General features: G+C 42.5%; 2 protein-coding genes across 2 annotated transcripts; both read right to left on the bottom strand.

The window, feature by feature from the left end:
- Positions 1 to 3,665: 3,665 nt before the first annotated feature.
- On the bottom strand, positions 3,666 to 11,290 carry LOC118357166 (histone H2B type 1-M-like). Its single transcript, XM_035728435.1, has 2 exons — positions 10,845 to 11,290; positions 3,666 to 5,419 (listed from the first exon to the last, which is right to left on the bottom strand). The coding sequence occupies exon 1, from the start codon at positions 11,232 to 11,234 to the stop codon at positions 10,854 to 10,856; it is 381 nt and encodes a 126-aa protein (XP_035584328.1). The 5' UTR covers positions 11,235 to 11,290; the 3' UTR covers positions 3,666 to 5,419; positions 10,845 to 10,853.
- A 114-nt stretch (positions 11,291 to 11,404) lies between these two features.
- Positions 11,405 to 12,910, bottom strand: LOC113926787 (histone H1.4-like). Its single transcript, XM_027602102.2, has one exon. It carries the CDS (start codon positions 12,872 to 12,874, stop codon positions 12,227 to 12,229), a length of 648 nt encoding a protein of 215 aa, XP_027457903.2. The 5' UTR covers positions 12,875 to 12,910; the 3' UTR covers positions 11,405 to 12,226.
- Positions 12,911 to 15,194: the final 2,284 nt, after the last annotated feature.

Raw genomic sequence — 15,194 nt, 5'->3', positions numbered from 1 at the left:
TCAAGAACTGGGTTAACATTTGATCCAATCGTTAACCATTGCTTTTGTTTCCATAGAAATGCCTCTTATTTATTACCTGATTACTTGAACCATAGGCCTAACTCAGAGAATACACCTGGATTACTGCCTCCTGAAATGAGTTTGACTAAACTGAACTATTGTCAGGGCTAAGAGACTAGATCAATGAGATGAAACAACCTACCTGCTCAACTCTTAATATGTGAAACTCCCAATGAAGTTTCAGATGGGGAAACTGAAGGGGCTCGGGACAGTCCTCCCCACCCCATGCCCAGTGTGCCACTTGGCATGTGGATTATTTTCAGCTAAAGGCACTTGATACCCAGCAGTCTCAAGAAAACTTTTGTCTCTCCCTTAACCAAACAGAAGACTCTAAATTGGTGGTCTCTCCTAGAATAAGGTTTATTAACAGATAAATTTTATCCGAGTGACCCATTTGTATGGTAGGGCAAACATCTAATTACCAAACATCTGCTCTTCTTATCCCCTGTGAATTACCTTCCCTCCCTCTGAAGTCCGAGACCCTTCCCTCCAACTCCTTAGTTCAGAATAAGATATGTACCTTATTTTGCCAGACTGTCTTTGAAATGTCTATGTGGATTCCCCGTAATGTACAGTATTAAATTTAATTTTCAATTGTTAATCTGTCCCATTTCAATTTTATTTTTAGTCCAGCTAAAAGGACCTTGAAGTGCAGAGGAATTCTTTCTCCCCGACATTAAATGTCTGGAATAGGTACAATATTTTATCTTTTTATGATGCTTATTCTTTTTCTATAAATCAAAAAAGTGTGTATATATAATACAAAATATATTAGGTGGTGTACCTCTTGAATCTGAAAGCAAATCATGCATGGATTTAAAAAATAATAATAAAGAAAAAAATAAGGATGAGGGGGAAATATGCCTGGAAAATGTTACCATGAGACAGCAAGTATAGCAGTATTAATACTAAACAAATTTTAAGGCTCAAAGTATTAGTGGGGATAGAGAGGTGCACTGTAAGGACTTTTGTTCCAGTGTGGACAACAAGATATTCTGGAAAGCCATCCTGAAGCAAAATAGCTAAGGACTCAATAAACAACAAACACACCCTAGCACATCATGGCCCAAACAACAAGAAACCAAAGAAAACCCCAAAATCTCCCAGAACAATACACACCTAGGAGCTGAAGCCTGACACAGCAGATTGGGTTCCCTGGGGGCAAATGTCATTAAGATTCTGCACTTTGTCACTTAATGGCAGCCTCTTGGGGAAAAGAGGGTTCTAGGCCTTTCAACTGAACTGGAGACACCTAGCATAGAGCCAGGGCTCTTGAGAAAGCTTAGGCTTGAGGGAAAAAAAAAATGTAGCATAGATTTCTAAGAAGGAAACCTGTTTTTCTCAGAAGTGGCGCTAGGGAGAAGGGCAGAGGAAATTTACAAGGGTTTCTTCTCCAAAGACCTAGAGTCTAGACTTTCAGTGAAAGCTTCCTGCAATTAAAGAGCCGTGGGCGCCCTCTAGTGCCTCATGGAAGCAAGCTTAAACCTCTTCAAGAAGGAAGCATCTTTAACCCGTTATAGGGTTACACACCAATTATTTATTATCTATCTATCTATCTATCTATCTATCTATCTATCTATCTATCTATCTATTATCTATCATCTATCTATCATCTATCCAACTATTCATGCATTCATTGTTTATTGAGCACATATTACCTGCCAGTCATTCTCCTAGCAATTTGGGGTGTCCAAATATAAACTCATAATAAATTTGACCTAAATGAGGAAGAAACCACACTATGAAGACTTAGGCTTCCAAATAAAAAAGAGATCCCCTCCTCTCCCTCAGAAAAATATTTCAGATATTGAAATTATCAGATAGAGACTATGAAATACCTATTGAAAGTTTAAAGGAGTAAAAATGGAATAATACAGGCAAAAAGCAAGGGACATTCAAAATGAGGCCCATTTTTAAAACTAATTAAATAGAACTTCTGGAGATAAGAAAGAACTATAATCCATAATGACAAAGTAAAAATCCAGTGATACAATGTAACATTCAGGGCCCTGATGCCCCTGACCACACAGCCACTATGTATCGCAGGAATTGCCAGGATTAGAACTTCATGTTTACAATTGTAGGGCAAGCTTTCAGTACCCGACTCTTAGAATTTCATATACCAACCAAGGAAAATGCTTATGGTTATAGAAAACTGAACAACACGATAAACATACTTCATCTGTAACTTCTGCCCTTAACGCATACAGAATATCTGATTTATTACAAGGTACATTTTTAATAATTTCAAAATTTCAACCCTGGCTTCAGAAAAATAACAATAAATACCAAAAAACCAGTTTAATATATACTGCACTCTTTCATCATCATCTGAAGAGTCATAGGAAGGATTTTTCTAAGATAGTGAAAATAAAAATCTCATATGCTTGCAAACTAAAAGCAGTTCTAAACACGTGGATTAGAATGAATATCATGAGAAACTATGTAATACTCAAATATTCGCAGGAAGTGCCCTAGAAACGTGAGGACCGTGAGCAGGGGGCGTGCGAGCCGGCCGTCCCGCGGAGGCGCTGGGAGGGTCCCTCGGCCACTGCACAGGACGGACAGGAGGGACACAGGGACACTGCCGCCCTGCTGCCCGGGCGGCACAGCGCTCGGCTCTGCGTTCTTCCCTGCCAACCGCCCAGAGCCTGGCGGCGAAGGGCCGGCCGCAGCTCCGCGACGCCGGGTGACCAGCGTCTGCGCACCAGCAGGGGGCGCCGCGGGAACCCGCCCCGGCGAAGGCGACGGGAAGAAGCGAGAAGACGCGCGACCCCGCAGGGGAGCCGGAAGAACGTAACGTGACGGGAGGCTCGTTGGGGCAATGGGCGGGACGCGGGCGTGGAAACGGCCCAATGAGGGGGCGGTTGGAGGGCGTGGCCTGGGGTGAGGGGGCGGGGCTTGCCGGACCTCAGGGCCCCTTCCACGCCTGCGTGGACGCGGAGGGTGGGTGGCGGCCGCTGCCAATTTTTCGGCCTCTGCAGTTCCAGTTTAAACCGGAGTGTAATTGTGTTGCTGTTCGGTACTAGTATTTCAAGGAAATCCTCTCTTCCGGTCGAAAGCGCAGTTCTCTGGCGTGAGTCCCCGGACCCGCAGCATCGGCAGCACCTGGACAGTGTAGGAATGCAAATAATCCGATCCTGCTAGAGGTCCAGTGCATCAGCATCTGTGAGGTGGGGCCCAGCAATCTGAGCTTTAAAAAACACTTCAGCTGATTTGGGTGCGCGCTGAAGTTTGGGACTGCTTTGAAGTATTGTGCTTCCCTTAGGTCAGGTGCTGGAGGTGCCTCTTCAAATGTCAGCTGAGCTAAACCGAGCCGTTTACCTTCAAGATCGTTACCAAAGCCAAAACAGGGCTTAGCCCTTACCCACTCAGACTTCGATGCCAGAGTATAAGGTGAAAATTACATATGTCTAGAAAGGCGAGATCTGGGAGAGGGATTTGAATCAACAATGAATGCAGCGTTCCATTTCTCCAGGTCCGATTAATGATAACCTCTCATCTACAGACGTTTTGTCCTCACTTAGACGTCTCCATCAAAGGTACTCCATGGTAAATATGAATTCCCAGTCACTGGGCCTGTAAGGAAGTAGATTCTATTTTTATAATTAGAGCAAAACTACAGTGAAAATGCTAAAACACTTTTATTTAGGCTCTTCCCGAGGTAATGCTCTCCTGATGAATCAGTGTAAAACAAACCAGGACAGGTTAGATTTGAGCAGGATATACACGCTAATCAATCATTCTCAGGCGGATCAGACTTTTATACTTCATAAATTCTATGAGCTCATCCACATTTTCAGTTACTCATTGCATTCACTTCTTCTCTGCATCTCTCTCCTATAACTGAAGAAATAAAAATGGTTTATTTCTTCGGTGCCATTTTGCAATCAGTATTGATATTTGATGTACAGGGAAGAGAGGTGTTTTATCACATGTCCGTATAATGTGCTATGAGATACCTTTACTCCAATATTACCTATGCCTCAGTCATTTGTAGCATGAACAGATAATGTCTCAAACCATGCTTAGCCAAGAGATATTCCTGAACAAGATGATCTTTGTTCCAAATCCCCCAAATACACTGCTGGAGGTGGGATTTGAGCAGTGCAAAGCTCATAATTTCTCTTTAGTTTTTGACCTGAGAAGAACTGACTACTCTGATTGTCCTTTTAATTCAGTGACTAAAGAAAATATAGTACCTGCTAACAATTGGTGAGTGTATACTAAATGTCTATAAGCATTTTAAGAACGTTACATGATTTATCTCACTTAATCCTTAATAGTACACGACTTCTTAGAATTATTTTATTGTTGTTGTATAAATGTGGAAAATAAGTCCCCAAAAGCCTGAGTCACTTCGTTTATTGAACCATTGCAACAACTCAGCTCTGGCCTCTATCGCTGTTGTTATAGATATACATATACTTTGTTAGTTATGATTGCTGCAGATCCTCCTCGAGAGCCCATTGTATGCCTGCAACAGCCTCAGGCACTGGGGAGTCAGCAGCAAAAAAAGACCAACCCTCCCAGTGGAGCTTGCTGTCTGGAGAATGGGAAGAGGAAAGAAACAATATACAAATTCATGTCACTTTTGCTAAGTGTAATGAAGAGTGAACAGAATAAGTTAAGAATGGGATAGAAGGGCGCCGTTTGACTTTTGCTGATCGGAGAGTATCTCCCAGATGCGGTAACATTGTAATCCATCCACTCACCCCAAAACCCAAGGAATGCGGGGAGTATTTCAGTGTGTAACAGGTGGTATACCCAGCTGAAGCATCCAAAACATGACACGGTGATTCCCCTCATCTCCCTCGTTTCCCTTTCTGCTTTCTTTGACGAGCGTGCTCTGTGGCTTCTCTTTGGTCTTCAGGCTCCGTCTGTCCTTTGGTAGTAGCCATTTGCTTCTTCCATTCTTTTTCTGAGTCCCTCTCAAGTTTTCTCACCTCTATTCTTCCCCCTGTGCTTCTCTGTCTTTCCTAAAAAATAGCCATAACTTGGTTGTGATACTTACATTGTTTTGTACTTATGAGATACAGCTTAACCTTCATGGTTAAAGTTTTAGACCAAATTCTAAAACTTTAGTCCTTCACTTTTCCACATTCCTGTTCCCTATCCATGGTAGCAGATGTCATGGTTATGAAAGGAAAAGTCACTCAAATGCTGCTGTTCAAATAAAGCAAAGGGAGCCTTTCTTCCTGTGTATAGCGCTGCAAACCCACGCCACCAAAATGGAGCTCAAGAACTCGGAACCCCCCCCAACGTGATCTCCAGCTCTCCTCAGGCTTCTTTCCTGCAGCCAAGGTTTGGAAGGCAGTTGGGAGTGTAAGTCAAGGAGGAGACTGCCGAAGTCGTTCATCTGAATAAAGTACAAAAAATAGCCTTCGATAAGAAAACTCCGTATAACATTTGGGTCCGCAGTCAATCGAAATAGCCAAAACTATGTGACAGAACCATCAAAAAGCAAACAGTTGGAGAATTCAAGTTATGGTCAATGACAGATATCTTATTCAAAACTGTAAAAAGTATCATTTTTCTTAGGACTATGTGTGTAGTAAAGCACTAACATACCCAAAGGGAGGTGTGGCCTTTGCCCTTTGCTGGGAGGTGGTGTCTGGGCCCCTGGAATGTCCTGCAGCATAAGAGTATCTTTGTTTACCGATAGGCCTTGGGCTGCACAGGAGAGTGTTAATAATATCATTTCTGTTGGAAGCTTTGGGCCATGTGGTACCTGGACTACCTCCAGAGGGACTGTGGACTAAAAGATCAGCCATGTGGATGGTCATCCTTGTTTATGTGCTAAAGCCTTGTGGTTGACAATGTGTATTGTGTTGTTACAATATTGTTGTGCTGCAGGAGGCATTAATACTCCCCACACCCACAAAGGGAAAGGACTACTGGAAGCTCTGAGTTGGGAACCTCTGAGACTCTGCTCATGTGCCTCTTACCTTGGCTTATTTAAAAAAATTTTTTTTAAATTCAATTTAATTAACATATAGCATATATAGTTTCAGAGGTAGAATTTAGTGATTCACGAGTTGCATACAACACACAGTGCTCATTCCATCGTGTGCCCGCCGTAATGCCCGTCACCCAGTTACCAAACCGGTCCACCTACCTCACTCTAGCAGCCCTCACTTTGTTTCCTAGAGTTAAGAGTCTCTTAGGGTTTGTCTCCCTCTCTTTTTGTATTAGTTTCTTTTTTTCTTCCCTTCCCCTATGTTCGTTTTGTTTCTTAAAATTCCACATGAGTGAAATTAGCTTGCTTTTAATCTCTATCCTTTTGATATACTAAACCCCAACTTTGAGTATAAAAACTTTTAGTGAATTCTGTGAGTCATCTAAAGAATTACCAAATCTGAGGATGGATTTAGAGACCCATCAACTTTGCAGTTGATGTCAGACATGAGGTCAGTCTAATGGGACTGTTCCTTAACTTTGTACCATGTCACAATGATAGTATTACTGTATTCTGTTTCTTACTCACATATTTGAATAAATATTTTGCCTAACTTAATTAATTTTGTAGTTCCCAGATGCGCCCAAGTCTATTCATCTGCCAGCAGATTTCCAAAGAGTGATAAACACTCTTTTAGGTCTTAGTGGATGATAATAAAACAAACAAACAAACAAAGAAACAAACAAAAAGTAGGCAATTAGCTGTAAGTTTCCTTCATGGTCTACAAAACTGAGGGCTCCAGAAGGTCAAGAACAACCTCATCTCTCTTTGTATTTCTAGTGCCCTTGCCTGTGTCTGGCCCAAAGATATTCAATGACTGCCTCTTAAATGACTGATTTATAAGAAATACTCTGAATTATTGCCATGGTACAATTGAGCAGGGAATGTTGACAAATGTCAAGGATCACCTTATAAGCCGTCATGACTAAATTGTGCTCTTCGATTTCTTCTTTTATGCCCTTTTGCTACCACTTAATCTGTTACCTTTCACTTTAAACATGGTAGCTTTTTTTTAAGTCTGACTCAATCATCAATTCAAATTCTACCTTTGAAATCTATTAATTTAGCTTTAACTTCTTGTCCAATTGCAAATTTTATTAATTTGTGTTTTTTCATATTGTTAATTTCTTGTATGTTCATAAGCCAAAGTATTTTCTGGGGTTTTTCCTTTTTATTGTATTTATTTTCACTTTTAATTTGTTTTTTTCATACCTATCCATTTTGTTGGACATTCGTACAACCATCATGAACCAGAGATTCACTGTACAGGTGGCTGGTTAGGAATTCTCGGATGAATTGATTCGATTCATTCAGTATTTTCTATAAGTACCTGCAACGTGCTGGTTTTATGTAACTACGGAGACCACTGTTTGGTTCCTTACAATCTCAGGGAAAAGTCCATCAGGACATCATGTGGGAGTTGTATTTGTTTTTGTCTGTGGACAGTGGTCAATTGCAGTCTAATTTCCTGGAATTCTGAACAAGCTACCACATATAAAAGTATTGGGTCCAGGTGATTATACAGCTGATTTCTGTCTACTCTTTAAAGCACAAATACTTTTTACAATCAAGTATTTAAAGCATAAAAAAGATGATATGGTGATTTTGCAGTATGTTCACGAATGTACTATCCTTACCTTGAAGGATGGAGCCTTGTTCCCCCCTTCTGAATATATGCCACGTTTAAGTGACTTGCTTAATTAATAGACAGTGGCAGAAATGACAGGGTGTGACATTTGAAACTAGGTCTCAGAGACTTTGTGGCTAATTCCTCCCCGCCTCTCTCTGTGATTTGTCTTTGTGGAAGAGAGTCAGTTAGCCCTCCTGAGAGGTCTATGTGGCAAGGCACAGAGGTCCTACTGAGGTCCTCCTGCCAAGAGCCAACAGGAACGCGGGTAGCGTGGGAGTGAGCCAACTTTGGAAGGGAACCCTCCAGCACAGTCAAGCCTTCAGGTGACTGCAGCCCATGTTTACATCTTGACTTCAACCTGAGAGACCCTGGCCAGAACCTCCCAGCAAGTCACTTCTGGATTCCTGACAACCCAGAAACAAAATGAGATAACAAATGTTCATTGATTTAAGCTGCTGAGTTTTTAGGTAGTTTGTTACATAGCAGTAGATAATAGAGGAGAGGCCATAATTAGGTTTTTTTAAGTTACCATAATCTTAATGACTACCATCTATATGGATGAGCCCAAAAGAAAAAAACACAGAATGATTTTATGTATGAATAGAGGAGGAAAAAATCCCTCTGACATATTAAAATGTGTGCAGCCAGTATTTAAGATAATAATACAACATGACCAAATAAGATTTGGCCTGGGAATGCAAGTATGGAGTAACATTAGGAAACTACCTATACTTCATTGTAGCAGGATAAAGGAGGAGAAGCACATGATTCCATCAAATGTCAAAAATTCACATAGCATTTCTAATAAAAACTCTTAAAATATATTTAGAAGGAAACTAATCAACACAAACAGATTACACACTCACACACATGTGTAGTCAGGCAAATAAGTTTTTCATAAGGCATGAACAACCAAAGCCACTTTAATGAGAAGGAAGAAAAAGACGGTGATGCCTGCTAGCATACCCAACATGGCAAATAGTTTGTAATTTTAGCTAACACAATAACATGATGAAAGTAATTAAGAGAAATAGATATTGGAAAGAATATCAAACTTTTTGATTTAATGGAAACAGTCCATTAACTATTGATTAGAATTGGCAAAGTTTAGTACTCAGATAGATATAAAGTGCATGTAAATAATCAATTTCTCAATTATTCCCACTCCCCCCAAGAATTTATAAGTGCTTCAGTCTGATGCCATCTGTCAGAACAGATTAGAAAGCAGAACCTTGTGAAAATCAGCCTTCCATTTGTTGTGGGAATGTATGGGGATTAATTCACAGTGTGAAAGAGTGGCCCCCTTTTGTTGTATGAGTTTCACTCTATTTTATTTTTAATTACATGAGTAATTAAATTACTTACCATCAACTCTAAAAAAGTCTCAGCCATGATCTTTGAAAGCTCAAAGCTGCACCGTTCTCTCTGGTTGTCTTTGTGGTATCATGATTAGACGTATGGCGGACAAATTTAGTACTAATTCCAGATCTCTTAAATTCACTTTTACATTTCTCTCCCTGCATTTTGGACAAAGTCTGCTTCATCTGGGGCCAAATGACTATTTGACCTATCCAGCAAGCCTTTAATTTCAATTTTCTTATAATTATAATTATATACATTCATTTCTAGAATTTGTATTTGGTTCTCGCAAATCTTTTTGGAAAATTCTTTGTATTCTTAGTCCCTCAGCATATTTCAAATAGTCCTTTTTTTGTTTTGTTTTAAATATATTAAAGTTAGCAATCTGAAATCTGTATCTGTTAATTTTTTCACTCTTTTTGTTTCCATCGTGTGCTTCTCTTATTCTTGGTCACAGTGTCTTGTCGCATGGTGTGTTGATTTTGGTTGTGAAGCTGCTCATTCATTTTTTTTGGTATCTTATCTGTGGGGATTTGTTGAAACCTAAAATGAAGCTTATTCCTCCACAGAGACTGTGTCTTTGCATTTACCCGGTGCTCAGAGGCACCAACTTGGGATATCCCTAAATTAATTCTCAGCCTGGGTGTATCCTGAATCCCTGTGATCTTAATGGCAGAAACAAGTGAGTTGTAGCCCAAATTCTCCATGGCGGAATCTACCTCGCTCAGCACCGAGGCTCAGGACACACTCTTGTTGCAATCCTCTATGGTGAGCGTGGGTAGGGGTGGGTGCGCGTGTGTGTTCATTTCTAGTTCATCCTTCTCCTGTGAGGATGTAACGGGTCAGGTTGTCAGCTACACCAGGAAAGTTTCTCATGTACAGCAGAAGCCACATCCTGCCAGGAAGGGCTTCCCTTCCCTTTCTCCCTCCTCTCAGTCCTTACCTCCCGGGGACACGGGGAAAGAGTCCTGGTACTGAGAAGGGGGCCTCGGTCCTGGGGTAACGCTCGTCTAATCAGTCGGACACCTTACGGGATTGAGTAGTGGGCTTCTCTCTTGTGACCCACCGGGCCTTGCAGCTAAATGCTGCCGGAAGAAGAGTGTAAATGGAAAAGAGCTTCCTAGGAGAGAAGGTGTAATAGCTGACAGGATTTGAAGGCCTCTCTAAGACAGGACAGGTTCCCCTTCCTGTCCCTCTGTGCCTTTAGGATACAGCACATACAACACAGACTGCCCCCCCAACCCCGCACCGCCCCCATCACCGCCCTCCCTCCACCTGCGCCCCCTGGCCCCCCCAGCTGAAAGGACAGGAATTGTAAAGGTAGCAAACCAGGAAAGCCTATGTAAGATTTCTGTGAAAGCTCATATTGTCTTCGGGTTTTTTCAGTATTACAAACCTATATGCTAAAAAGAAAAAGCAAAGCTCCGAGCAGAACAGTTTTCAGAGCCTGCCATTTTGTGGTCTGGGTAAGTGATCCTTACCAAGTTCCTGAACAATGTCACGATGAATTTGGAGGCCTGCACACGGACACGGGGGCTTTACATTCCAAATGGCATTTTCATTTAGAATTATTAGTTTTGTGAAACTAAAGGAATAATGGTTGCACAGAACAGCTTTTTGATCATAGTGAGCGCTCAGTCTTTGGTAGGTATTTTAATTGAGCGTGAAACGTGCACATACTTCCCAGCCCTATCTGAAAATTAAGGGTCGTAATTAGCTTTCAGTTTGGTAGGATACATCTGAGAATAGCTTTTAGAAAGAGAATTATAGCTCATTTATTGAAAGCATGCGTGGCTCTGAAAAGAGCCTTTGGGGTTGGGATCACAAGAGGCTTACTTGGCAAGTTCACTTGGCGCTGGTGTACTTGGTGACGGCCTTGGTGCCCTCGGACACGGCGTGCTTGGCCAGCTCCCCGGGCAGCAGCAGGCGCACGGCCGTCTGGATCTCCCGGGACGTGATGGTCGAGCGCTTGTTGTAATGCGCCAGGCGGGACGCCTCGCCCGCGATGCGCTCGAAGATGTCGTTGACGAACGAGTTCATGATGCCCATGGCCTTGGACGAGATGCCGGTGTCGGGGTGCACCTGCTTCAGCACCTTGTACACGTACACCGAGTAGCTCTCCTTGCGGCTGCGCTTGCGCTTCTTGCCGTCCTTCTTCTGCGCCTTGGTCACCGCCTTCTTGGAGCCCTTCTTCGGGGCCGGAGCCGACTTGGTGGGTTCGGGCATCCCGCTATTAAAAACTACACTAACGCTAAGACTTGGGGAAATAATCTGCCTTGGCAAGGCCACGTTTATTTATACATGCGGTATTCCAATGAGGTTAGTAAGATCATTCACGATTGGATTAATTTTAGTGTGTCGTCACAAATGCGAATGTAACAGATGCTTGAAAGCCTAGCTTTTCATTGGCTGCTTCAGTACTTTGTCTCGACCCAATCAGAACGTCTAGACTAGGCTACCAGAATCTATTTATAATCCTCTTCAAGCAAAAGTATTTTTTCTTAACCTTGAGTAGGTGAAACTTTCGTGGAAAAACTGTAACTTTCGGTTTGTGTGTAGATAGCTTCTTACTGGCTAGTGAAACTTCCTACATTGGGAAGGGTGTCTCATCTCGTTTTGACTTCCTAGATGCTGCAGCTGGTGTGCAAGGGGTTCTTGATGAGATGCGCATTATTCCTGCTACAGCTAACCAACCTAATGGAAAGAACCAGGATTTCTGCATTATGCTGGACTACAGTGACCTTTGAAATGCCTTCTTTATTCCCTAGTCTCTTGGTTTTCTATCAATAGACTTGGTGGCTTAAGTACTTTTGTAACAATCTAAGAGGAATGCCAGTGGTCCGTGCAGTGTCAAATCTTTTTGAGGTGGGTATATAGTACATAACACTAGCATCCCCCAAGCACATGGTCCCTGGGTAACATTTTTAAATAAGCTATGGCCCAACTTATACTCCCCCTTATTGCACCGTGTGGAGTGTGGGCCAACTAATGTCGAAATAGTGCTCAAAATAGTATCCCAGAGTTTCTAACCGCACTGAGAACAGTTTTCAAAGGCCCGACTGCGTTTAACTAGTGTCCCGGTAGGTGCCGCCCATGGTCCGGGGACTGGTTCTTCCCGCCACGCCCCCTTACACTGCAGAGTGCAACAGCTCTTTTACTGAGGTCTGGGGGTGGCTCTGAAAAGAGCCTTTAAAGATTCTAAACTGTTCCATATTCGCTTACTTCTTCTTGGCGGCCACTTTCTTGGGCTTGGCCGCTTTAGGCTTGGCTGCCTTGGGCTTCGGGGCTTTGGGCTTGGCTGGACTCCTGGCAGCCTTCTTGGGCTTGGCAGCCTTCGCCTTCTTCGGACTCTTGGCCACTTTCTTAGCGACAGCCGCTGCCGCGGGCTTCTTGGCCTTCTTGGGGGTCTTCTTGGCGCTCTTCTTGGGGGTGCTCGCCCCCGCGGCCTTCTTGGGTTTCTTGGCCGCCCCTGAGGCCCTCTTGGGCTTGGCCGCGCCCGCTTTCTTGGCTTTGGGCTTGGCTTCCCCCGAGGCCGCCTTCTTGTTGAACTTGAAGGAGCCCGAGGCGCCGGTGCCCTTGGTCTGCACCAGGGTGCCCTTGCTCACCAGGCTCTTGAGGCCCAGCTTGATGCGGCTGTTGTTCTTCTCCACGTCGTAGCCGGCGGCCGCGAGCGCCTTCTTGAGCGCGGCCAGGGACACGCCGCTGCGCTCCTTGGAGGCGGCGACGGCCTTGGTGATGAGCTCGGACACCGGGGGCCCGGACGCCTTGCGCTTGGCGGCACCTGCCGACTTGCGGGCCTTCTTCTTGACCTGCGTTTTCTCCGCGGCAGAAGGGGCAGGAGGCACGGCAGGTGCGGTTTCAGACATCGTACGTTTGGATTCCTGAAGGTGAAAGCAGAAAACAAAAATGATAATAAAGTCTCGGAGTTGAGCTGCCTGGCCCTGGCGTGCGTGTGTGTATATATACAACAACCACGCTGCGCGCTGATTGGTTCCCAGCTCAGTCCTCCAACTTGACAGCAACCTAGTCTCAGCTCTGTCCCGGAATTGTGTTTGTTACAACTGAGGAAAGCAAAAAAAATAAAATTTCCTGTGGAGGAATCACACCGATTACATTCTATAGCGAAGCGGGACACCTCGGGCTTTGAGATCTTCATGTTTTCTTCTTCCAGTTTTTATCACGTTAGTCACAGATTTTTTCAAAAGCCCCCGACACTCTGAGAGATTCACAGGTCAGAGAGACAACTTCTTGATTTTCGTTTAAAATATAAATTCTTCCCTTTGTGCTTTCCATCGCTTGCTCTCTAGTGATATTCTATACATCCTTGGCTTCTCATACATTCAACAACTGCTTAGTTCTCGTGGAGATTTACCCAGAAAATCTGTTTCATATGAAGAGAAATAACACAGGCTCTTTCTCCATTTCTCTACAAGAATGGTAGTAAAGGAAGCTTGGAATAACAGCTAATTCTGACAAGAACAGTCATTATTTTGTCTGAAAAACCTTTATCGTAGCTTTTAGTGGCACTTTGCAGGGTTAGTTAGTTTGGGGGTTTCAAGCATTCAAGATTTGTCTAGGAAAATGGGGAATGCAGCAATGTATGATCCTCCTGACATGGTAGTTGGGCTTATGTTTGCCATAGGTGAGGACAGGGGATTTAGAAGAGGTATAAAAAAGAGTTTGGTCCCTTTATTGGTTGAAAATATCATCTTATTTACATTAATTTTGTTTGGGAGGATCAGTTACTAAAATGTTTACAAGTGTGGGAACAGATTTCTGCCATGTTTGAGGAAGAGAAGAATGGAATGTATTAAAGTAACAGAATAAAAGATTATACACATGCATAACACACACAGATACACAGACATTCACACACTTATGGAATTTCCTTGAAAGAAGGACATTTTATAAAAAGTATGTTTTATATTCACTACTACAATTTTTATTAATGGAAGGAAACACATTACAACTTATGCTTCATGTTGAAGAGGAAATAGATTTACCACAGAAAGTGATTTAATGTGATTTTCTTCACTCCTTAAATTCACTCTTTGTCTTTTATATAGTATCTTAATTTTGAAACATGTAGTAATCTGTGTTCCCCTCAGATGGTGAAAGAAAGAAATGCTGGGAATACACAGAGCAAAGCCCAAAAGGTGATTCTGATCCCCTCAAAATCAAGAAATGACTGATTACTTCCTTCAGCACATCCAAGTGAAACATGAAAATTAGTGTCACTATAGGTTACATATTAACATGATTCAAATGGGAGAGATGAGATGAGCAATCAACTCAGTATAAATCATTCTTTGTGTATTCACTTGTTATGGAGCTTATGCATTCCTAATACTAAAGTGGTTTTGATTCAGTATAGTTGGTTTTGAAGCTCACTTGAAGATTATTCATTGATAGCAATGAGGAGTATGAATTACAGAGGCTGAGCCATGGAAGACTGTGACAGTAGTCAGTCCATACAAGAAAGAGAAGAGCCAGAATTACAACCATGATGGGGGAAATAAAAGAGATGCAGTACCAAGAAAGAAGAGCTGTCTCTATGTCGCGTCAATGCAGGGAGTCTCCAAGGTACTGCCCCAATCACCTTCGTGGGATCATGAGTTACCTCGATGTGGGTAACTTCCAAATGTCTCCTTTCAGGTCTGTCCTCCTGCTTAACTGTCAAACTTGTATTTCTGGGTGCTTGCTTAATATTTCCCTTTGCACCTTTGTACACCAGGCTATATCTTGCTACAATCTCTTTGCTGTTGATAAGTGAAGATAATCATTGCCATTTACCCTTACACACCCCCACTAGACTATTGTTAATAACATATGGTATTTATTCCAACATTCATGGCATTTCCCAAAGTTTCTCTCTGCCCATTTTCAAAACTCAGAGTCTTTCAAGGCTCTGAAGATCTCAAAGAAGTCTTCTTGATCAGTTCAGGGCATGGACTTCTTTGCATAAATGATGAAGTTTATGGGCCCCTTACCAGGACAATGCTTTTAAGTGCTGAAGAGAATATACATAGGATTACATAGGAAAAGATTTATATTACAATACATTATTAAATTTCTCAAACCCCCGAACTGTTGAAGTGTTAACAGATTTTTTTTTATTAATTTGTTAAAGTCAAAGATTGCCCTAGTGAGCAAGAATTACCACAGTGTAGTAGGAATGACGTGTCC

This window comes from Zalophus californianus, chromosome 7, assembly GCF_009762305.2.
Source record: "Zalophus californianus isolate mZalCal1 chromosome 7, mZalCal1.pri.v2, whole genome shotgun sequence".
Taxonomy (NCBI): domain Eukaryota; kingdom Metazoa; phylum Chordata; class Mammalia; order Carnivora; family Otariidae; genus Zalophus; species Zalophus californianus.
The sequence above is the reverse complement of the archived record's forward strand: the minus strand, read 5'-3'. Positions and strand labels throughout refer to the sequence as shown.

What these genes read in the sequence shown, in the direction of transcription:
- LOC118357166 (XM_035728435.1), bottom strand. Translation starts at nt 11,234, where the DNA reads ATGCCCGAACCCACCAAGTCGGCTCCGGCCCCGAAGAAGGGCTCCAAG.
- LOC113926787 (XM_027602102.2), bottom strand. Translation starts at nt 12,874, where the DNA reads ATGTCTGAAACCGCACCTGCCGTGCCTCCTGCCCCTTCTGCCGCGGAG.